A 20,994-nucleotide genomic window follows, 5' to 3' on the forward strand; every position below is an offset into this window, starting at 1 on the left:
AAGATATATTAAATCAGATTAATTGAACGAGTACTATACTATTGTACAGAAATTTGGTGAAATCAGTGTAACTACTGAAAACTGAAAACTGGCCATTATTTGCATCAATTGATCATTTCGGAGTGACTAGCTAGCTAGAAACGCAGCTAGCGCAAGGGTAAAATTAAACTTAAATGTTATGTATATTCTATATATATATATATTACTTTATTATTAATTATGTAATATTTTATTGCATATGGTAAATATATATTATATATATGAGATAAAACTTGGATTCTAATTAATAGGCATAAAGCCACCAATAATAAAACATCGATCAGTGAAATTAAGGTATATGTATATTCTATATATATATTACCATATATGAGATATATGCACCAATATAATTAATATAATAATTAATTCTGTATATATAGGATACTTGTGCATGTGGTCCCAACTCTAAATCATAATTTTATAATTAATTAATTGTTATGTTTATTAATTTGCTTAAATTATAAGCATATATGGTAATTTTTAATCAATTAACTTGCAGTCAAGAAGTCTAATTAATGCATATAAAATATCTTATATATATGAGAATTAATGAATAAGAACGTTATATATATATATATATAGAGTTAGGCTGGGTATATATGGTTATTGGCTAGCTAGGAACTCTAAAATGTTTGGACAACTCCATATATTATATATATATTAATTCTTCTAGCTAGTATGGAAATCACAAACCTAAAACCCTTGCATATATAGTTATCAATTGCAATGTAATTTATTAGATTATATATATATATATAAAGCCATAATGTTTCAATTGTGAAGGTTATTTTTTTTTTTAAAATTAAGTTACTTAGACCGTGCTATAGCAAAGAGACCCTTGCATTTAAAAGATTCTTTAATTGTATCGTTCGCCTACAAATTATACAACTGAACTAAAAAATGCATGTACTTTTTTTCCCCCCAATATATAGTGTTCATTATCTGAAACAATGAAATCTGCAATTTAAATTAGCTAGGTACGTAGGGGATGCTAGCTAGTGTAAAATTTAATTTATTTGTTATGTATTTTGTGTTATCTATCAGTTGAATCAAATTAAGGATATATTTTACTCAAAGTGGGAAAAAATATTAGTTGCATACATAAATTGATGATCAACCTATATATATATATATATATAGGTAGCTACTTTTAAAATTGAAGCTTAATTTTGGCCTCATAGTAGAAACTTGGTATCAAAGGTTAATCATATATACCGATCGACCTGTAATTAAGTAAATTAAATTATATGATCTAAAGTTCATTTGAGGAACTTACTAGAATTTTTTTATTGAAACCAGATCTCGAGTCGAGACTAATTAATTAAACAACAATTTTTTTTTGGCAATCTCCACTCAGCTAGATCACTCACAAATTACAATCGATCTCTCTTATGAAAATATTAATTACACATCTGGTCTGAGATGTCACACAATTACCAATGGTTGCGAGTCTCCATTAATTAATTATTACAAAATTCTACTTCCAAGTGCAGAGTTGTTCTTAATTAACCCTATTAAATTAAATTATAGTTTAATTTGTAAAGCATGCACCACTAGCTAGCTGTTTAATTGCCCTTATTATGCAATGTTCTCATTTATCCCTACCCAATTAATATTCCAATTGTATAATTGTCTTTAATCTAGCTAGCTAAATAGTCGATTAGCTAGCTAGAATGAGATAAATGATTTATTTGAGATATTTTTCAGTTAATTAACAGTAGATTATATATGGATTCTAAAGTATATATAATTACTCATGATTAATTAAGATATTAATTAAGCCTGTCTGTTTTTAATTTTAGAGGGATCATAATTAATTAATGTCAGAATAGGTAGCTAATTAACTCAGAGCAATTTTATCAATCAAATTAAACTAGAATATATAACATGGATGGCATAATCTAATGCTCTCTAGATCTGTGTCATTAATTAAGTAGTATTAATTATTTTTGTTTTAAACTGGCCAGTAGAGGTGTGAGGCCTTAATTCACTAGCTACACTTTACGCTTCCCCTTGCATTGCTGCATGATCAAGTCAGACAAAAACCAACAAGACCTCTTTTGATTAATATTTCATTGGTCTCTCCTAGGGCTTTGTTTTTGAATCTTCCAAGGACTTAATTCAATTCACACTTGTTTTGCTAAGCATTATATATATATTTTCACTGCTAGCTCTTGTTACCGGATCGACTTTGCAATTTTCATTTCAGTCCTTCAACTTTCTGATTATTCAGTTGTAAGTTTTCATCAAATTACTTAAAGGTTGACGTCAAAATATATATAAGTGATCCATGTTTGTAGAAGGAAATTAAGCTGATCGATGAACTCATTTATTAATTTGTGATGGGATTTTTTATTTTAACATTAATTGCATTGTACGTGGACAAAATATATATATTTCAAATTTAAGCTGATCAACACATGACTTAAGTAATTAACTTTAGTTCTTTTTACGAAATTATCAAGTTATTAATAGCCAAATTCTTCAGAAGTTTTTAATTTGCTACAGCTAATTTACAAAGGTTAAGTTTTGTCAAAACCATGTTAATTTGATGCATGGTACCTCTGTTGAAGAAATGTATTTTATATCTCTAGCTAGACACCACCTGATCAATCTTTTTATATTAGTATTTATTATTTTTTAATTTTCTTTTTGTGGTTATTGCTATCATTATTATTTATTTATTTATCATCTACCTGATGTAGTTTATTTTATGCCTTAATTTAGTTTGAAGTGGCAGAGGTGGATAAGGTTCTAAACATACTACTATTGGTATATATAGACGTACTTACAAACTGATGTAATTAACCTAATTAGATTTATAACGTGCTATGAAATTCAAACAGATAACGGCCCTCTATTATTAGATAAAGGATAACAAATTAAGATATATAATGCAACTAATGCTGTAGAGAGAGAAATTTTGGGCGATCCACAAACTTAGGGTTTGACAGCCAGCCGCTCTGTTTTCTCTCTTCTCAACTCCTTTTAACTTCATCATTTTCATTCCTTATAGACTTCATTCTCAATACAACACCTTCCCTCTTTCTCGATACTATCTTCTCGAGCAGAGAGGAGAATGAGAGAGAGGGGAGGAATTGAAGCCGAGTGGAGCCGAAAGTGCTGTATCATCGGAGCTCAACACGTAGAGTCTCATCTAGATCGGAGCACGATGATGAGTAGATCCACTTGTCGGAGTGGATCCGGTCGTGGAGCGAGATGAAAATTAAGGTATTAGAGTGATTATGAGTGTATGAAAACAAATCTGTTGAAATTCTGGCCTGTGAACAGTGTTCTTGAAATCTCTATTTTTTCGAATCCAGCCGTTAAACTATTTTGAGATGCGTGCATAGAAAATTTAGCTCTTTTGAGATATGTGCAGAGGAAAAATTGAACAGGTGGATTTAGAATTTCAGGGATTTCAGAAATATTGTTCACGAGCCAAGGATTGCAGCAGATTTCAATTCATGAGTCTATATATGTAAGATTAGAATAGTAGATCTAATTAAAAAGTAGATATAAGAATTTAGAGGGTGATTCAGGGCGATTAGAGTAATTTTGAGTAATTTTAAGTAATTTGGAGGATTTCGTGAGAATAAAGGAATAGATTTAGGAATTGATGTGATTATTACAATACAAGTAATAAATCCTAGTTGATACTCAATTCGGTTGCAAGTGTACAACATTGTCAAGTAGTACTTAGGGATCGTCTCCACAGGGACAAGTTGGAATATTAACTCTAACCTAACAATTTAATTTAGTAAAAGCGAAATAAAAAGGTTATGTGTTTGTTCAAGTGGTTTGTTTGATAGTGATCAAACTAAACTAAACTAAAGTCTTAAGGCGAAATTCGGTTTTTAACAAGAATGAGAAATTAGGGTTTCTTAGGGTTCCTCTCCACTAATGTCATGACTAATTGGTTTATAGATTTTGTTCTTATATTTATGAAGGCACAGTTGGATGTTGTAGGTACAAAGTGATATCTCTATATTAATACCATTTTTCAATTAGAATAAACGTCACCTCTCGGTACTTGGCTACTCTAATCTAAAGTCATTAAGTTCTTACTGTCCCAATTGATCTAGAAAACTATCTTTCACCTCTCGGTACTTGGCACAATTTTCTAAACTATTAGGTAAAGCCCATATAAGACAAGCGTCACCTCTCGGTACTTAGCCTATCAAATACTCTATTCCTTATAGTCTGGACCTAATATTCAATTTCTCAATTACAAATACCAAATCCTAGGGTTTCATGTGATTTCGATTAAGTCTTCACAATCAATTAAAATAAAGAATAGATCATAACAAAGAACAAGAATATATAAAATAAAACCAACTAAATCATAACAAAAGTTTCAAGTACAACCCTAATCAACCTTAGAAAAGCCTTTAGCCAGTCATGACTAAAGCACAAATGAAATCAAAATAATAAAAGAGTTCCAAAGAAAATAAATTAATAAAACCGGTTGATCAATGATGTTCTCTCCTTCCTTCTTCTCTCTTGCTTTTCCTTGCTTTTCCTTGTTCAAAACTAGAAACTCTGCCTAAAAAACCGTCATTAATCTGTTCTACAGGTCCCCTTTTATACCCCTCTCTAAAACCTAGAAATAACTAACTAAAAATAGTACATTCGGGCTCTGAACCGCCTTATTGCGGGCCGCAATACATTCATTGCGGGCCGCAATGAATGGAGGCAGTTAACAGACTGCGCAGAAAAATCTGGAGAGGTCATTGTGGGCCGCAATAAAGGTCCTTGCGGGCCGCAATAAAAGTCCTTGTGGGCCGCAATAAAAGTTCAGAAAATGCTGTCTGGAAGCTGGCTCTGTCTGATAATGTTGCGACCCGCAATAACTTTATTTTGGTCCGCAATAAATGTGAAAGATGCTCCAAATTTCGTGTTGACTTGCTACAGATCACCCGTTTTGCTCCGTTAAGCTCCAAGCACTTAATTACCTGCAAAATAAACATAACTAGGGAAGTAACTTGAACTTTTGGACATTTCTAACCTAATCAAACCTAATTTAATCAAAACTTGGCTTAATTTACATAACAAACTCTAGGTTTCAATAGATACAATTTCGGCTTATCAAGAATTAGAGTTGCTTGACTCGTTGTAAATACGTTTTTTATCAATCGAATAGTTAGTAGGCATTAAAGTCGCTAACCTTCAAAAAAAAAAACTAATGCTGTATATATATATATGACGCTTCATAATTTAACATTATTAAAAATTGGCCCCAATTTGAATCCGAGGTCACACAACAAGAATGAGACACTTTTTGCGAGGATAAAAAAGTGATTTTTTGCGACAGACTACTCTCATTGTTCAGCTTTTTCTTTTTTCGACGGATAACCGTCATAAATGCGCTTTTTTTCTCGCAAAAAGTGTCTACTTTGTTGTAGTGTCAGTCATAAAGCCCTTCGATTTAATTTATTTCCATGAGAATTCAGGTTATTAATAACCTAAATTCAGTTTATTAGAAACAATATTGTTTCTAATTTGAGTCTTATCTAGGAATACAAAATACAACATTCAGGTATGATACATAATTCCTTTCAAAAGGGAAAAAAACAATGTATTATCTGTACCCAGTCTTGTTACTTTATATAATGGTTTAAGACTAGAGATAGGAAACTTATGTAAAAACAAAGAAAAAAAAATTATATTAATTGATTTTGATGCTCAAGATGTTTCATAGCCCCTTATAATCAATTTTGAGTCTTCTGTGTCTGTACAATTAATATTATACTAACTCTCGACCTAGTTTTTGATGACACTAACTAGCTAGCTAATTAATTTATGAAAAACTTAATTTGGTCCTTGCCTTGGTTGAAAGCATGTAATATTAATTGATGCTCCAAAAACTTTGATAGTGGCGTCCATTACACATGACGTTCTTAATTATATATCTATTATTCTATCATGCATGATAACATTATAATATAATAGACTATTTATTTATTTATGTATTTAGTTTAAGGTTGGATCGACTGAAGAATTTTTATTAGATATATAATACAACTAATTAAAAGCATCTAATTAATTAAAACTTCATGCCACATCAATTAAGACGGATTGCTAATAGTAAAATCCTTTAATTATAGATATACGTACATGATCGAGGAACTCCTAATTAATTAATAAATTAATCATGATCGATCAAAAGCTAGAAGCTAGCTCTTGGAGGGAAATTAATTAAAGTTGAAATTTAGCAGAGGGGAGATCTTCTAGGGGTGCCTTTCCTTTTGCTCATGGTTGAACTCATTATGTCGACTTCATGGGAGAATCGGCTACTAGCTGACCTCCCGCAAATGTATAGACCGCTCCTTTTCTTTTTTGCAAATTCCATAGGTGGCATGCTAAGGTTATCTGAGTCTGACGAGGTCATCGACTCTTCACCTTCACCTTCACCTTCACCTTCACCTTCACCTTCACCTTCACCTTCACCTTCAATGAGTGTGGAATGGGTGGTTTCATATGCTTCTTCATCGGTACTGTCATGAGGGATGAAGAAATCAGGGCTCAATTGAAGTGTCTTGCATGGTTTTAAATACGGCGACAGGTCTTTCTGATACCGCAGAATATAATCTACCTATATATAAACATCAAAATTAAATGCATGCATGGTCAGAAACATATATAATATATAATCTACCTACATGCAGTTTGAATTTTGAAGTTGCATATATGCATGTATGGCATTCATTAATGAATTACGACGTACCTTACAACCAAGGGAGCAATGGATATAAGGCTCTTGAAGGCACCTATCACATGAGGTGCATATGTTGCCGGACCCCTTGAATTGCCTATTTTGGGGCCTCTTCTTTAGAAATACTACCTTCGAGCTATTTATTGTGTATGACTACAAGAAATTTAAATTAATTAATATTAGGCTAGCTAGTTAATGAAAATTATCTGTTTCCAGAATTAATTAAAGTAAGGCACTCAATTTTTTTTATTATGAGTTCATTTTACTCAATTATTGGATATATATATATAATTAACTAGATGAAACTATATATATATTAGCAGAGCTAGCCAAAATTTTCATTGACGAAAGTAACAGGCCTGAATATTGTTTGATGTTTGTATAGCTACAACTTATGCTAAATATATATATAGGAGGTGCAAAAAATACAGTGATATATATATATATGCTTTCACTGACCTGAACATTGGAGCAGTTAATGAGTTTTTCGAGATCTTCAAGTCTGACAACATCATGGTAGACATATCGTCGCACCTGAAGAAGACGATGGGTTCGGTGTGAAGTAACGCAGTGTGGGCAAATACTGGTGCAACAATCTATGCAGCAAATGTTTTTCTCATTTTTTCTTGAATTCTCATGATAAGAGCAAGGTATGAAAAATCTCTGCGTGTTTAGGGCCTCTAACCATGTTGGCTTCCATTCCGCCTATCATCAACAAGATAATTAATTAATATAAGAAAATTAATCAACATATTTTGCTCAACATCTCATTAAGCATAAAGAAGAAATTAATTAAGAGAGGTTTTTAATTATGTCACAGCTAGCTAGTGAGATACTGAGATTGGTGCAATTGCTGGTAATTAATTAATATATATAGTTAATTAGAGAGATGCAGATATATAATTGAACTGGTATGCAGCTATAGATAGCTAGCACAGTAACATATCAACTCAGACTCAGAGAAAAAGGTAACCTAAGTACTAGATCAGGTAAAAAGAGAAATGATTCTTACCATGATAATAGCAATTCAACTCTGATATTAATTGCAAAGAGGAAGAGAGAAAGATAGAGCGCTCTGTTGGAGTGTATTTATGGAGAGGGTTGCTACTTGCTACAAGTCAGAGGTTCATTTAACTACTAGATTATATATAGGCTCATAAAGCTAACAAAAAGTCTAAAATTTTGCAAAGATAGAAAACATTGGTTTGGAAGAGCAAGAGAGAGGACAAAAAAAAACGAAAAAAAAAAGAGAGAAGAGGTGAGGAGAACGTGGATGCTGTTTCTAGTGCTTCGCATCCTTTTAAAGCAATATTCCAACTTAAGACCAAGCTCTCTCTCTCCTCGGCTATGCTGCTCAAATTTTTAAACCAAGGTTTTTGTAATGTAGCCCCCGTTAGAACCCCCGTTAGTTAGTGATACATATAAAATTTAATTATATATATATGTATAGCTAATTAAATCGATCATGTATTAATTACATTAAAATGGCGTGTACTTGTATCAATTAATGTAGCTAAAAGTAAAGTTTAGAACACAATTAAGTAGTAGTGAATATATATTAATTTGTATGTTTGAGTCATGAAGCGACAATAGCTAGGTATGAACTATATATATATGAACTAAACTGGGTGCAAGCTAATTAAGATTTGCAGTTATAAATTAGAAATGAAATTGCAATGCAATTTAATTAGCTAGCTAGGGTGGGGAATTCCCGAAACCAAGGTGCCTTGATTCCTCCTTTGCTTTGTATTTGTATTTGTATGGAATCATTTGTGGAGGGGATGAGCATGAGCTCTGCTAGCTGCTAGCTAGCGTTTCCTCGATCGTCTCGGGTCACACAAGCTTAGTGGAAGTGCCTTGGGTTTTGCTTTTTAAATTAATCTTTAATTTAATTCGTGTACTTCATTTATTTCTTTATTAATTGGTCCTCACTCCTCACAACTCACAAGGATTGTCTCCTTAATTAATTTGTTAACGTTATTGGTTGGTTGTCAGACCAAGAAATTTACTGTCGATTTGGTACGTTGCAATTCATTCATTGAAATGTTACTGAAATTTCGATCCATACAAGTCAATTTACCTTTTTCGCTATAATTATTTTCTTAATTATATATTAATTCTTTTCCAACCAGAAAAGAAAACAGATTAAATATATATATATATATATATAATTAATAGATGCGCACGCTCAGGGTGGGGTTGGAAAAAGGGAAGAGATCAGGGATATCATATCAGATTATCAGATATATATATATATAGCAAACAAAACCGGAATTTAATTGGTCCCGGCCGTTTCAATATAAACCGGAATTTAATGTCTCATGCATGCATCTTCTTGCCAAACTTCTGAAACACTACTTCTGGCAATAATTAATATTTTATGCATTTTTTTTTATTGTTAATTTTGATGTCACAGTAGGACAGTACAAAATATTCTCTGTAAATTCAAATATATAAATATGTGTGAGTTTTATAGAAAAAATAATCCTTCTAATCAAAATAATCATAAAATTTCAATTATCCTTTTGTATTTTTGTTAAATCTCTTTTGTTTCACTAGCTACGATGATCTAGAACCAAAATTTGGTGCTAATTAATTTCGTTTAAATCGGTCGTCATCGATCGATCCGTTGCATCCATTCTCTTCCTCTCCAGAGAGTGGGTAGTGTTTTTTAATGTTTGTACTTCATAAACACCACTTTGTCGGCCTTGACCAAGATTCACGGTCAAACGGACCTCCAGCTAGCCTCCCCTTAGATCTGCATCCTGAATTGATGGATATATATATATATATATATATATATATAGCTTAAATTTTAATGCAATTAATAACCATATATATATGCATCTTCATTTGTAGTGCTCTGCATTTATGTCTACGTTTTGTTCCACCAGGCGGGTCATCAATTGCTACATCTTAATTGTTTTTTTAATTGGAATCTGCTCTGCTCGACTGCTCTGCTCTGCTCTTGGGCATTAAATAAATAATAAAATACCTTCCCTGTTCAGTTTTGAACCGTTAAAATTGGCACCTCCGGCAGTCCGGCCCATGCCCATGACCATGCCCATCCCCATCCATGTGCAGTGTCGCACGTGTGCATGAAACCAACCCACTTCATTAATTTGTATAGAAAAAAGATTGATTGCACGTACACGCGGCAAGTCTCCAAAGTGAAGCTGGTCAAATTGGCAGTGGCCAGTGCATGGTGCCCGGCACGTGACGTGTGCTGACAGCATTCTAAGCCACCCTTTAATTAGGCCCTTACCCTTAAGGCCTTAGAGAGGAGAGCTCAGGTGAGGTCTCACGTGCGCAGGCAGGGAATCCAAGGTAATAATTGTACTTATTCCATACTCCCTCCATGGCTCCATCACACTTAATTGTGCTGCTCTGCTTCCATTAATGTCTCAAACAACACTACAGATCAACTCTACATACCATACTAGCTAGTTCCACACTTCCACTCATCAGTAAAAAAAAAATAAACAAAATGCATTTCAAAACTCTCACTTTTCATCATTCTAAAGTTTCTCTCAAGTTCATTGTCAATAAATGCACACAATTTCCGTAAATATATTCACAAGTGTTTCATTGTAAAAAAATTATTGTCTCATTTTTGAACGGTCTATAATTTTTAAACCAACTGATTTTTTACCTTACAAATGAAAATAGTAAACAAATTATTAAAAAATATAAAAATTTAATCTATAAATATATTTTCATACGGTGATTATGTTAAACGCTTTAAATTGATGATTTAAACTTTAAAAATAAATTATTGATCCATAATACATTTGAATCCGCACTATGCACAAGTACTCGTAGCCTCAATAGAAATTGACAAATTTACGGGCCTTAGCGTATAGTCGTAGCTATCTGATACCTAGGTCCAAGAAAGGTCGAATAGGGCCTTTAGCGGATTGCATTAGACGGCCCAAATAGTTATTGAGCTTTGAAGAGGCCCGGAGGCGTATTGAATCCGGTTCATTTATTTCTTTCTAGTTTCTACAAAATTAATCATCCAATTTTCCTTATTAAACCGGGTCGGATGGGAGCAAAATTGACCGACTTACATTAGCGGGTCCCGCTGGCAGCCACACTCTCTATATTAATATTCTTCTATCCTTTTCGGACGATCGCGCAATACGGCCGCCTGCCCAATCCGAGACCCATACCCGAAGCGACTCGGATTCGATGGAGGGCCAACGCAGCGAATCCGTATCCTCTCTATTACTACAGAGAGACTGTTCCGTAGAGTTACTAGATCTGAACCGTTCCTTTTAACTTGGCACGAATCTCAAAGCCCAAAAATACTGCCTCCTATTGCGATCTGAATCTCAAACCGGTTGAGATTTAATCTGAACCGTTCCTTTAAACTCTACGGAACAGTAATAGAGAGGATACGGATTCCTCCCTCCCCCCTCCTGATAAATTCTCTCTTTTTCTTGTTTCTTTCCCTCTCTTTCGTACATACTCCCCAGTCGGATTCTTGCTCGGATGCTCAATTGCTCACTGTAAAGCTTCTCTTCTTGCCTATGATTCCGACCTAAGTTTCGAGACAAACGGGAGACAACCATGGCGGATACTCTGCCAGGTCCTTCTTCAGTGATCGACGGTAATTTTCCCGAGTCTTGCGTTGTTACTTTTTAAGGCTTACGGAGTCTGTGATTAGTTTGTCTATTTTTCAGGATAGAAATGTAGGTAGGTCTACAGTTCAAAAGGATTAAAGATCACAATTTCGTCTTTTCCTTTGAATAAACCAAATCTGTACGGTTGGGCTTTTACGTTTATGAACTGAAATCTAGATTTTAGCAATAGATATTGAGGAATTTAGACCTCAGTAACAAATTAAAACTTGGGATTAGTGTAATTTCTTTTAAAAATTCAATCATACAAGTTTAGGAAAGCATTATTGTGTTTTACAATATTATCATATATGTAAAACCTGTTCTTTCTAGAGCCTTTAGGAAATCATAACTTCAGTACAAGGCACTTTGATTTGCAATTTTTAATTTGACTTTTGCAATCTTTGATTTGGTTATTTTAGCAAATCTACTAATACATATTTTCGCATAGATGAAATGCTAAATTAAGGTTTAGGGTTTAATACAGGTTCAAATAGCTATTCAAGTTTGCATTGAATGATTATGTTATAGAAGTCAGTTAAAATTTAGTAGGTTTAAAAGACTATTTTTTTTTTCTGTATTAACGAATGATTATTGCTAAGAGTCTCTGTCAAACTGGTTTCCATATATATTTTCATGTACAAATGTTCTAATGAATGTTTCGAATTATACTTGGCGAAAACAATAAGATTGTCTTTTCTTCTCAAAAGTTAGGGCATTTTGACAACAAAATTTAAATGTTGCAACCTTTTTCCTTTTTCAGAAGAATTTTTTCACTTGAAATCGTATGTGATGATTTATTATTATTTTTAGATGACGATTATGATGAAGAGTATGATGAACCAAATGGAGGGAATAGCCTATTGGGATTTATGTTTGGAAATGTTGATAATTCTGGCGACCTTGATGCAGACTATCTTGATAAGGTATAATTATTTTCTACATGTATGTTTCCTTCTGAGGAAATGACTAAAAGACTTCAAAATTGACACTAGCTGTAGATTTTAATAAGTTGGAATTGCTCTTGTTAATCCAAAACTACACACATTTATCTTGAGTGTTAAATTATTTTGTTTTTCCAGGATGCAAAAGAGCATCTGTTTGCCTTGGTTGACCAGTTGGGCCCATCTCTCACCGAAATAGAGGTACTTTTAATTATGCATCATTTTTATTTGTTATCTGGTTCTTTCTTTCCATATCATTTTTACTAATGCCTACATTTCATCTATTTGATAGTTATCTAAAGCCTCTCCAGCAACTATGGATACTTCTGAACAAGGTAGGCTTCAGACATCAAGGCCTCTTGTTCATGTACTTAGGAAGCTACAACAAACCATCAATCTTATAATTGGGTAGGCAACTACTATTGGTTTGTTGCAGTAAGCACTAGCAGTGAGCCCAACTGGTTTATTAGTTGAATGCAACAGCTGATTAACTAGTTTATTAGTCAAATGTAACAACTCTGCACCTGTAACTATGGTTCCATAAGTTCATCCAAATGATGGGATGGAACCCAAATTGAATTAAAGCACTGATAATAACTAGTCACTGGTCCTAGTCAGCTTTAGTCTTCTAACTTGCGCATGCACCTGAAAAAAGCCACAAGTTGCAATGTGTCTTGTTCAAGGATCGAGAAAATCTGGAGCGGCTAGAGATAGCAGGTGTTGGTGATCCATCAGGTCGTGGCTTGGGGTTCAGCTATGTTCGAGTTGCACCAAAGGCTCTTGTCTCGAATGCAAATCTAAAAAAGAAGGTTATTACTGCAAAGAATACTACAGTGACAGGAACAGATGCCGATCTTCGCAGATTAAGAATGGAAGCAGCACGAGAGGTATGTGTTGGTGAACAAATTTTACCACTATGGGATGCCATGAACAACCCTTTACCAGTATGGTGTCGAATGTATTAGACAGTGCTGGATTCAGGCTAAATGCTACCAACTAGATTGTATATCCTTTTTTATGTTTCTAGTATTTTTTTTTTCTCTTTTCCACTTTTATTTGATTTTTTACTTGCACGATGAAGTATGATTGAGGTGTAATTGAGGCCTGATATAAATGTCACCTCAGTTTTGTATATAGAAAAGTATTCTCATTTTTTCTTGAAACAAACATAATAGTACTTCTTTTTTTTTTTACTTCCACGCTGCAATTGTTAGTATCAGTATGGAGTCCTGGACTTTATTTACTCTTGTTATACATTTGTTTGTTTTTAATTCACTTTTTTCATTTATAGATATTGTTAAAGTTCAACATACCAGATGAGCAGATTGCTAAACAGACTAGGTGGCACCGAATCGCTTTGATAAGGAAAATTTCTAGCGAGCAAGCCACATCGGATTTGCAGGTATGATGTAAATACGTTAGATTGGAGCCTATCACATATCATATATAGATATGCTAAGCTTATAAAGAATTCCCTTTTTGTGCTTATTGAAGGTTATTTGTCAGCTAGAGCACATAATTGAGTCAGTAGGCATATTATGGGGATACTACTGGGTTGTTAATGTGTCTGATACTCATATGTCTATATCCTTTATCCATGAAGGATGCAAAAATTAGAACCTGACTGTGATGGATCCAGACTTGGTGTGAGATGCCCTATGCATAGGGTCTTTCCCGTCTTTTAAATGTCCTGAAATTTGAATGGTCTTTCCTGAAGTTCCTTCTCTGAAGAAACATTCCCTTTAGATTTGATTTGCGGATGTTTCCATAGCAAAACTTCGAAGAAATGCAATCACCACTCTGACAATCATTCTGACCTCGCCAATTTATATTAATTACCTTCATAGTTCCTAAACACTTCCAAGATTGGTCAAAATTTCCATTGACATTCTCAAGCTACAGGTTGATGCGGGCAGCTCTCAGCAAGTTTGAACCTCAGCTAGGCATATAAAAAAGTTGAAAACCTACACAGGTAGCCTAGATCTCTGGGCTGGGTTGGGTTGGGTTGGGTTGTGCACTTGTGCTGCTTGGGTGACATGCTTAGCCTTGTCCGGAATGAAAAAAATTATGTAATTTTTTTTATTGTGGGAAAAAAATGTTAGATATTTTGAATATAATAATAAATGTATCACTAATGGTATTGGGGATTTTGGGAAGAGATATTTTGTCCCTTTAATTGCTCGGGTGAAAAGTTACAAGACCTTGTTCTGCGAAAATGTTTTCCACAACAACAAATCAAATGTTCCCTTTAGAAAAAAAAAAAAAAAAAAAATCTAATTACTGGAAGATATACTTTACAGAATTTATATTTTATTTTAATATTTTAGAAACATATTATAGTGTACATAAACAGGTACTAGTAATCGTGCCCGTGCACAGCAACGGGAACAAATTATGTAGTAGAAAACATTAAGCTCCTTAATAAGGAGGAGAGATAATTTAAATCAAATTTGTAGAGAAAAATAGTTAAATACTATATTTATCTACAAGATAACACATGTGAACTCTAGTGTAGTGGTAAGAATTTTGGTACCAACTGAGTTCGAATCCCTCATAATTTGAAAAATTCATTGCAGGATGTAGACATTAAGCTCCTTAATAAGGAGAGAGGAGAGATAATTGGGGACGTCATTATTCTCTTTTCCAAGAATATCTCAGGTTAATAGATTAATAGAAAGTCTCTAGTGCATATATTAATTAATTTCAAAGACAGTTGTGCAGACGACGTGATTGAAACAAACGGTTATTAATTTTCCTTTTAGAATAATGGAATCGTTCACATGACCAGTGATTGAATGATACTTGTACAATTCTAAAGATAGTTCACAAAATAAAAACTGGAAGCGGTTTTAGATTAATTATAAGACATTTGTAATGCTTTGAGCATCTTGCGAATTGACGTCGGCATGCATTTTTTTTAATATTTTGCTAAGTTTGGAAGGAATACACAACGTTTGCATCACTTGGAATTATTTATTTAAAACATATAAATTTAGGTTCACGATGACTTGAATCATACGTACATCATAATCATAAACACCAGTATAAATATATGCTAGCAAAAACCGGTCTAAAGTGAAAAGAAAATGAGTGAGGCTATGGTACTATGCATAGTGCATATTGGCCCGTGCTATATATGGAACGGTCGATCTAAATTGTTCAACATGGTTTCCATATGTCTATGTTCTTGTAACTAAATTTTATATTTTTTTTAAGAATTGTTTTACTATTTTTTAAGATGAATAAAAAATCACTTGATCTGAAAATTTTAGATCATCCAAAAACTGATTTTCTACTCATATAAAAAAAATAGTAAAACAATTCTAAAAAATGTAAAATTTAGTTTACAAGTACATATTAATATAGAGATTATGTTGAACAGCTTAGATCGGCTGTTAGATTTTTATAACAAAAATATTAATCCGTGGTACGGAATGCATATTACCATATATAGCCTCACGGAAAGTAAATTGTATTGTTATTACTTATTACCCTTTACAGGCATGTAACAGTTTCTAAATTCGCCCTTGTTTGTAGTGTGCCCATCAGGAAACTTTTTTTTTTTTTTTTTTTAATTAAAGCTACTATGCAACTAGACTATATATACAAGCATGTAAACCTTTAATGTCTCAAATAAACATTATTTTCTTTCTTTCGAATAGTAATTAATTATCTACTCTTAAAAAATAAAAATAATAAAGTAACGTCGTCTTACATATATAAATCTGTCGCGCGCAGATTGTAACACAACTCGCACGTTCTTCCGCTCAAAGACTCTTTAAAAACTTTATTTTTTTAATATTCCAAGCTGTTTGGTCTTGAAGACTTTGTGCTAGCTTAAATAAATATTATATAGCATATATATATCTAACATATTCACCTTGTCTTGTCTATATACATGCATTCCCCAAAAGCCAATAGACAACCGCCATTATCTCGTTTCTTTTGCAACAATTACAAGAAATTATTAAGCAATGAAGTTGTATAAGAGACCTTTGATTTTGTTTCTCTCCCTTCACAATATTTTGTCGGCCTTCTCATGCTCTGCTTATACGCTACACATTGCACAATTAGGCTCAGGTTTGTTCTACAAATTAATATTCTCTACTGTTCTCATTCTCATCATATATATATTAGTTGAATTTGAATATATAGCACCTCTCAAATGCATTAAAATTGCAATATGTATATGTGGTTTTAATTTTATATTTTAAATATTTTGTAATTAATGTAGGTTTAGGGGAAGAAGGTTGGGTTGTTCCTGTGAGAAGTGAGTGGAAGTTGAATCTTGAAATTCCAGAAAGGAGATCACTAGCTATATCTGAAAGCAATTCATCTTATATATTGGCTGCGGAGAGAACACAGAGGAAAGACCCTTTGAATGGCTTTCAAATTTACACTGGAGGTTGGAATATTAGCAATGACCACTATTGGGCTGTAAGAATTAATTAATTATACTTTCTTTCTTTCTTTTATTTTATTTTAGGGGAAGAATTAAGGTACCGGCCATTTACCTTTCAGTTTTTTTTTATTGTTTGCAGTCAGTTGGTTTCAGTGCGGCACCAATCTTTGCAATTGCAGCAGGCTGGATCCTTATTTTTGGAATCATTTTATTTTTTCTAGTTTGTTGCTTCTGCTGTTGTTCCGGTCGAAATTATTCTGCTTCTTATTCTCCAATAGCTTACGCTTGCTCACTTGCTCTTCTTATTGCCTTCACCATTGCTGCCATGTAAGCATTCAGATCGATTGTCATAGTTATAAAATAAATTTGATTTTCAATATACTTCACATAAAGTTAATTTGTTATGATTTTAGACTTGGATGCATTGTACTATATGGCGGACAGCAAAAATTTCATAAAAGCATAACAAGTACAACGAATTACATATTGGGGCAAGCTCGTGACACCGTGTCAAATCTACAAACTCTTTCAAACAATTTGGATGCTGCAAAATCTGTTGGTGTAGATCAGATTTCTCTTCCCTCCGATTTAAAACTCAAGATTGATAGCATTGTGAACAGAATTAATGCGTCAGCCATTGAGCTAGATTCGCGAACATCTACCAATTCCCACAATATAGAATATGTGATTAATTCCATGTAAGTTTTAAAATTGTCAAGAAAGCAAAAAATATGTTAGAATTTCAACATTTTTCCCTTCAGAAAAACAAGAGGATGACTGTACTGTACATATTCAACCATATGAAGCAAAAATTATTTTATTATATTTTTCATGATTATTATTAAAAAAAAATGTTACTATGATTATTATAATTATTATTGTTATCACTGTTGAACTTGCAGGAGAATGACTTTAATCATTGTGGCAGCTGCTATGTTATCGCTAACCTTTCTTGGATTTTGTAAGAAATTCCCTTTTTTTTTTTCTTTTACTAAATGAGAGTTTGATTACCTTGAAATAAGATTCAAATGGCATTGAATCATTTATCTTGTTCTATGCAGAAGTGATACATGCATATTAAAGAACTAGATCATGAGGAGCTTTCCTCTGATTTTTTCTATATCTTGATCTGGAAAACAAACTCCAAATGTTACCAGTATTATGTTTATGCCTTGTGGTGTAGATCAGATGAATCTGAATTTAAATTTGAATTGTTATGCTAAAAAAATATGAGTTCGCAAAAGACATGTGAAATTCATAGTAGCCACTTAAATTCTGATGTCCAAATTGTACATTTATGATTATAGCTTATCCAACAATTTCTTACTATATATCTTACCCTTTTGTGTTTCTTCCTGCAGTGCTTTCTATATGCGGATTGCAAACTCTTATTTACATGTAAGCATCGGTGCATGATTTATCAGTTATTCCATTTATAATTTTGCAATGTGGCCATCTTCATATATTTTTATCTAATTTGTAGTTTGGTTATCGTCGGGTGGATTTTCATAGCGGGTACATTGATACTCTCTGGTGTTTTCCTCCTCCTGCACAAGTAAGTTAGCTAAATAGTTTTTCAATATTTTTCCTAATAAATTGCTTCAAATTGATATTCTATTGTGAAATATAACTGAAGCATATATATGAAATATTTGTTTCTAATTGTTTTAATTTGAGCAGTATAGTCTCAGACACATGCCTGGCCATGAATGAATGGGTGCAACAACCACAAGGGCACACGGCCTTAGACGACATCCTCCCATGCGTGGACCCCGCCATGACAACCGAAGCCATTGGTCAGAGCAAACTTGTCACATACCAAATAATAAATATGCTGAATGGCATTATAACAAACGTCTCCAATAGGGATTTCCCGCCTCAATCTATCCCGTTGTACTACAACCAATCTGGGCCGTTGGTTCCACAGCTATGCAATCCGTACTTGGCCGACTTGAATCCCCATACCTGTGCCACTGAAGAGCTCAATTTTGATAATGCAGTACAGGTACACATAAAACATGTTCTTTAAGTATGGCAGTTTGTTCATAAGCAAATGAACCGACATATTGCCCAGCACAAATGAAACCAAATTTGATTTCTCTAGACTTGTAATGTAACAACCAATTCCATCTGCAAATATTTTTGAATGCTTCCTTTAATACTTGAACAAATGTAGGTATGGAATGGATATGTATGTGAAACAACAAGTGTATCTGGTTCTGAGATATGTACCACCATTGGCCGGTTAACCCCAGCATTCTACCACCAAATGACCATTGCTGTGAATGTGACTTTCGGGTTGTACCACTATGGGCCGTACCTGTCAGATCTGGCGGACTGCAGTTTTGTGAGGAAAACTTTCGAGTACTTAAGTGATACCAACTGCCCGGGTCTTGGCCGGTACAGTACCTACATATATGTGGGTTTGTTAGTAGTGTCAGTTGCTATTATGCTGTCTTTGATATTCTGGGTTGTATATGGCAGAGAAAGACGGCACAGGAAGAACAGTAAAGTATTTGAACGGCTAGATAATAGACCCTTTTATCAAAAGAATTGAATTGAATGTAAGTGGGGATTAATTTGTGATTTTGAGATTATCAATATACAAAAACAAGCATCTATGTATTATGCATTATAGATGAGATGTATAGATTATTTTATGTTAATTGGAGTTTGATTCTCGTTCAAGTTTATATTTTAAAACCTAACCCAGAATCTGTTTTAACTTGATTTGCACAATTGGAAGTTGAAGGTAATTTATTGAAAAATTGAAAGAGAAAATACATCCAATTAAGTAAAAAAAAGATTAAATTTGGCGTTTTTACAGTTAAAAAAGTTTCTCCAACATCTAAAACAATTTTATCTCCAATTTGCAAAATTTACAGTGAACTATGTCTATAATCTGCAACAATTGGCACTATTATTAGTTGTATTGTTTCTAAAAGAATAATTAAATAATTTTAACGCCTATATATTCATCCGTATATATAATTCATGAAAACCAAATGTTTCCGAAGTGTTCGGGTAATATTCGTGAATCTTAATACGTTTCAAGTATGTTTTTTTAGTAAATTTGGTGGAAATGATCTGAGAATAGCTGGCAAGGAAAATTTCTTATTTTTATATTATCTAAAATAAGACCTCTTATTAATTGGCAGTTCTATATTTGACATGCAATCTTGTTGGCTACTATTTGAACACAAAACTACACTACAAGTGTCAATCAATGCACCAGGGGCCTCTAACCACTTGCTTAATTTAGTCTAAAAGCATTATAATTACATCATAATTGTCAGGTCAATTCACCTTGGTTCTTCTAACTCAGTAGTTGGACATATTCCATATTTTAGAAAACACCTCCAGTTGTAACTAACATGGGTTCCTTGAGAAGTTCTCATCTTTTTCCTTCATCATCTAAGAAGACTTGTCTTTGTGCACCCACCACACACCCGGGCTCATTTAGGTGCAAGCTTCACAGAGGAAGTGCTACAAAATCGGTACGACATCAACATGTTGCGGCCTATTCAGGCGAAGTGTCACTAAAAGGCAATGCAAATTTGAAGACCAACATGAAGGCTAAAACAATGAATGATTTGTTAAGGAAAATGATAAAGCCTTCAAAATCGGACTCGGATTTGCCACAAAAGGAGTTTCAACCTACAATTTCAAGGTTTGGTGAGATTGACAGTGATGGTACTGATAATAATATGATAATTGTGCCATGATAACTACTCCACATCTGCTGTTATAATTACTTGTGATGGCATGGTGCTGTCAATGTCATCATCAATCTTGAGCCGTCCAATAAAATTGGACAAATCGAGACAGGTCAAAATTTCTGTCTGCATTATAAGCTCTGATGTCCTAACACAACAGTAGCAGCAGATAGGGCCTCATGGTATGATCATGAATCTCTCTCACTCACTGAAGATCAAAAATTGCAAAAACTTTAACACGGGTGCCTACATGGTATTCAGACTGGTTGTATAAGTTCCTGTAAAAATCAGTCTTTCTGCGGCGAATTTTATGCCAGATGGTAGTTTCAATTTGTTGGAAAAATATATGATCTGTAAATATTTTATATATGTACTAATGAAATCTTGAAATTTCTGTTGTCAGACCACTTGTAAGGAACTCACAGGGCGATTCGTCTTTTCCCTTCTTTCTGGTAATCAGTTGTCTGATGATACATTGGGGGAATTAAGGTTCTTTTTCAAATTTAATTAACCTTGTTATTTAAAATGTTCAATCCTAGCATGCATGCAGTGTTGG

At 33.4% G+C, this 20,994-nt stretch overlaps 4 protein-coding genes across 5 annotated transcripts; 3 read left to right on the forward strand and 1 right to left on the reverse strand.

Moving 5' to 3' along the window:
* Positions 1 to 6,016: 6,016 nt before the first annotated feature.
* On the reverse strand, positions 6,017 to 8,029 carry LOC144557868 (PLATZ transcription factor family protein). Its single transcript, XM_078306492.1, has 5 exons — positions 7,767 to 8,029; positions 7,214 to 7,459; positions 6,767 to 6,907; positions 6,484 to 6,634; positions 6,017 to 6,435 (listed from the first exon to the last, which is right to left on the reverse strand). Exons 1-5 carry the CDS (start codon positions 7,767 to 7,769, stop codon positions 6,251 to 6,253), a joined length of 726 nt encoding a protein of 241 aa, XP_078162618.1. The 5' UTR covers positions 7,770 to 8,029; the 3' UTR covers positions 6,017 to 6,250.
* A 3,131-nt stretch (positions 8,030 to 11,160) lies between these two features.
* On the forward strand, positions 11,161 to 12,967 carry LOC144557869 (transcription initiation factor TFIID subunit 1-like). Of its 2 annotated transcripts, XM_078306494.1 has the most exons (5): positions 11,161 to 11,366; positions 12,190 to 12,302; positions 12,459 to 12,521; positions 12,613 to 12,655; positions 12,939 to 12,967. In XM_078306494.1, exons 1-5 carry the CDS (start codon positions 11,327 to 11,329, stop codon positions 12,950 to 12,952), a joined length of 273 nt encoding a protein of 90 aa, XP_078162620.1. In that variant the 5' UTR covers positions 11,161 to 11,326; the 3' UTR covers positions 12,953 to 12,967. The 2 variants fall into 2 exon arrangements, with proteins under 2 accessions (XP_078162620.1, XP_078162619.1); XM_078306493.1 differs by lacking the exon at positions 12,939 to 12,967 and having other exon boundaries at positions 12,613 to 12,921.
* A 3,327-nt stretch (positions 12,968 to 16,294) lies between these two features.
* Positions 16,295 to 19,294, forward strand: LOC144558563 (uncharacterized). Its single transcript, XM_078307406.1, has 9 exons — positions 16,295 to 16,400; positions 16,555 to 16,757; positions 16,862 to 17,049; positions 17,136 to 17,420; positions 17,625 to 17,683; positions 18,084 to 18,120; positions 18,206 to 18,277; positions 18,403 to 18,727; positions 18,899 to 19,294. Exons 1-9 carry the CDS (start codon positions 16,295 to 16,297, stop codon positions 19,277 to 19,279), a joined length of 1,656 nt encoding a protein of 551 aa, XP_078163532.1. The 3' UTR covers positions 19,280 to 19,294.
* Positions 19,295 to 20,096: 802 nt separating this feature from the next.
* LOC144558565 (uncharacterized) lies at positions 20,097 to 20,447 on the forward strand. The gene has a single exon (XM_078307407.1). It carries the CDS (start codon positions 20,097 to 20,099, stop codon positions 20,445 to 20,447), a length of 351 nt encoding a protein of 116 aa, XP_078163533.1.
* Positions 20,448 to 20,994: the final 547 nt, after the last annotated feature.

The sequence above is a fragment of the Carex rostrata genome, chromosome 8 (genome assembly GCF_964058835.1).
Source record: "Carex rostrata chromosome 8, lpCarRost1.2, whole genome shotgun sequence".
Taxonomy (NCBI): Eukaryota; Viridiplantae; Streptophyta; class Magnoliopsida; order Poales; family Cyperaceae; genus Carex; species Carex rostrata.

What these genes read in the sequence shown, in the direction of transcription:
- LOC144557868 (XM_078306492.1), bottom strand. An exon ending in TTAACTGCTCCAATGTTCAG is followed by an intron (nt 6,908 to 7,213) that starts GTCAGTGAAAGC and finishes AATTTCTTGTAG; the next exon opens with TCATACACAATAAATAGCTC. An exon ending in ATTGCTCCCTTGGTTGTAAG is followed by an intron (nt 6,635 to 6,766) that starts GTACGTCGTAAT and finishes GTTTATATATAG; the next exon opens with GTAGATTATATTCTGCGGTA.
- LOC144558565 (XM_078307407.1), top strand. Translation starts at nt 20,097, where the DNA reads ATGGGTTCCTTGAGAAGTTCTCATCTTTTTCCTTCATCATCTAAGAAG.
- LOC144557869 (XM_078306493.1), top strand. Translation starts at nt 11,327, where the DNA reads ATGGCGGATACTCTGCCAGGTCCTTCTTCAGTGATCGACG. An exon ending in TCCTTCTTCAGTGATCGACG is followed by an intron (nt 11,367 to 12,189) that starts GTAATTTTCCCG and finishes TATTATTTTTAG; the next exon opens with ATGACGATTATGATGAAGAG. An exon ending in CATCTCTCACCGAAATAGAG is followed by an intron (nt 12,522 to 12,612) that starts GTACTTTTAATT and finishes TCTATTTGATAG; the next exon opens with TTATCTAAAGCCTCTCCAGC.
- LOC144558563 (XM_078307406.1), top strand. Translation starts at nt 16,295, where the DNA reads ATGAAGTTGTATAAGAGACCTTTGATTTTGTTTCTCTCCCTTCACAAT. An exon ending in GCCTTCACCATTGCTGCCAT is followed by an intron (nt 17,050 to 17,135) that starts GTAAGCATTCAG and finishes TTATGATTTTAG; the next exon opens with ACTTGGATGCATTGTACTAT. An exon ending in GAATATGTGATTAATTCCAT is followed by an intron (nt 17,421 to 17,624) that starts GTAAGTTTTAAA and finishes TTGAACTTGCAG; the next exon opens with GAGAATGACTTTAATCATTG.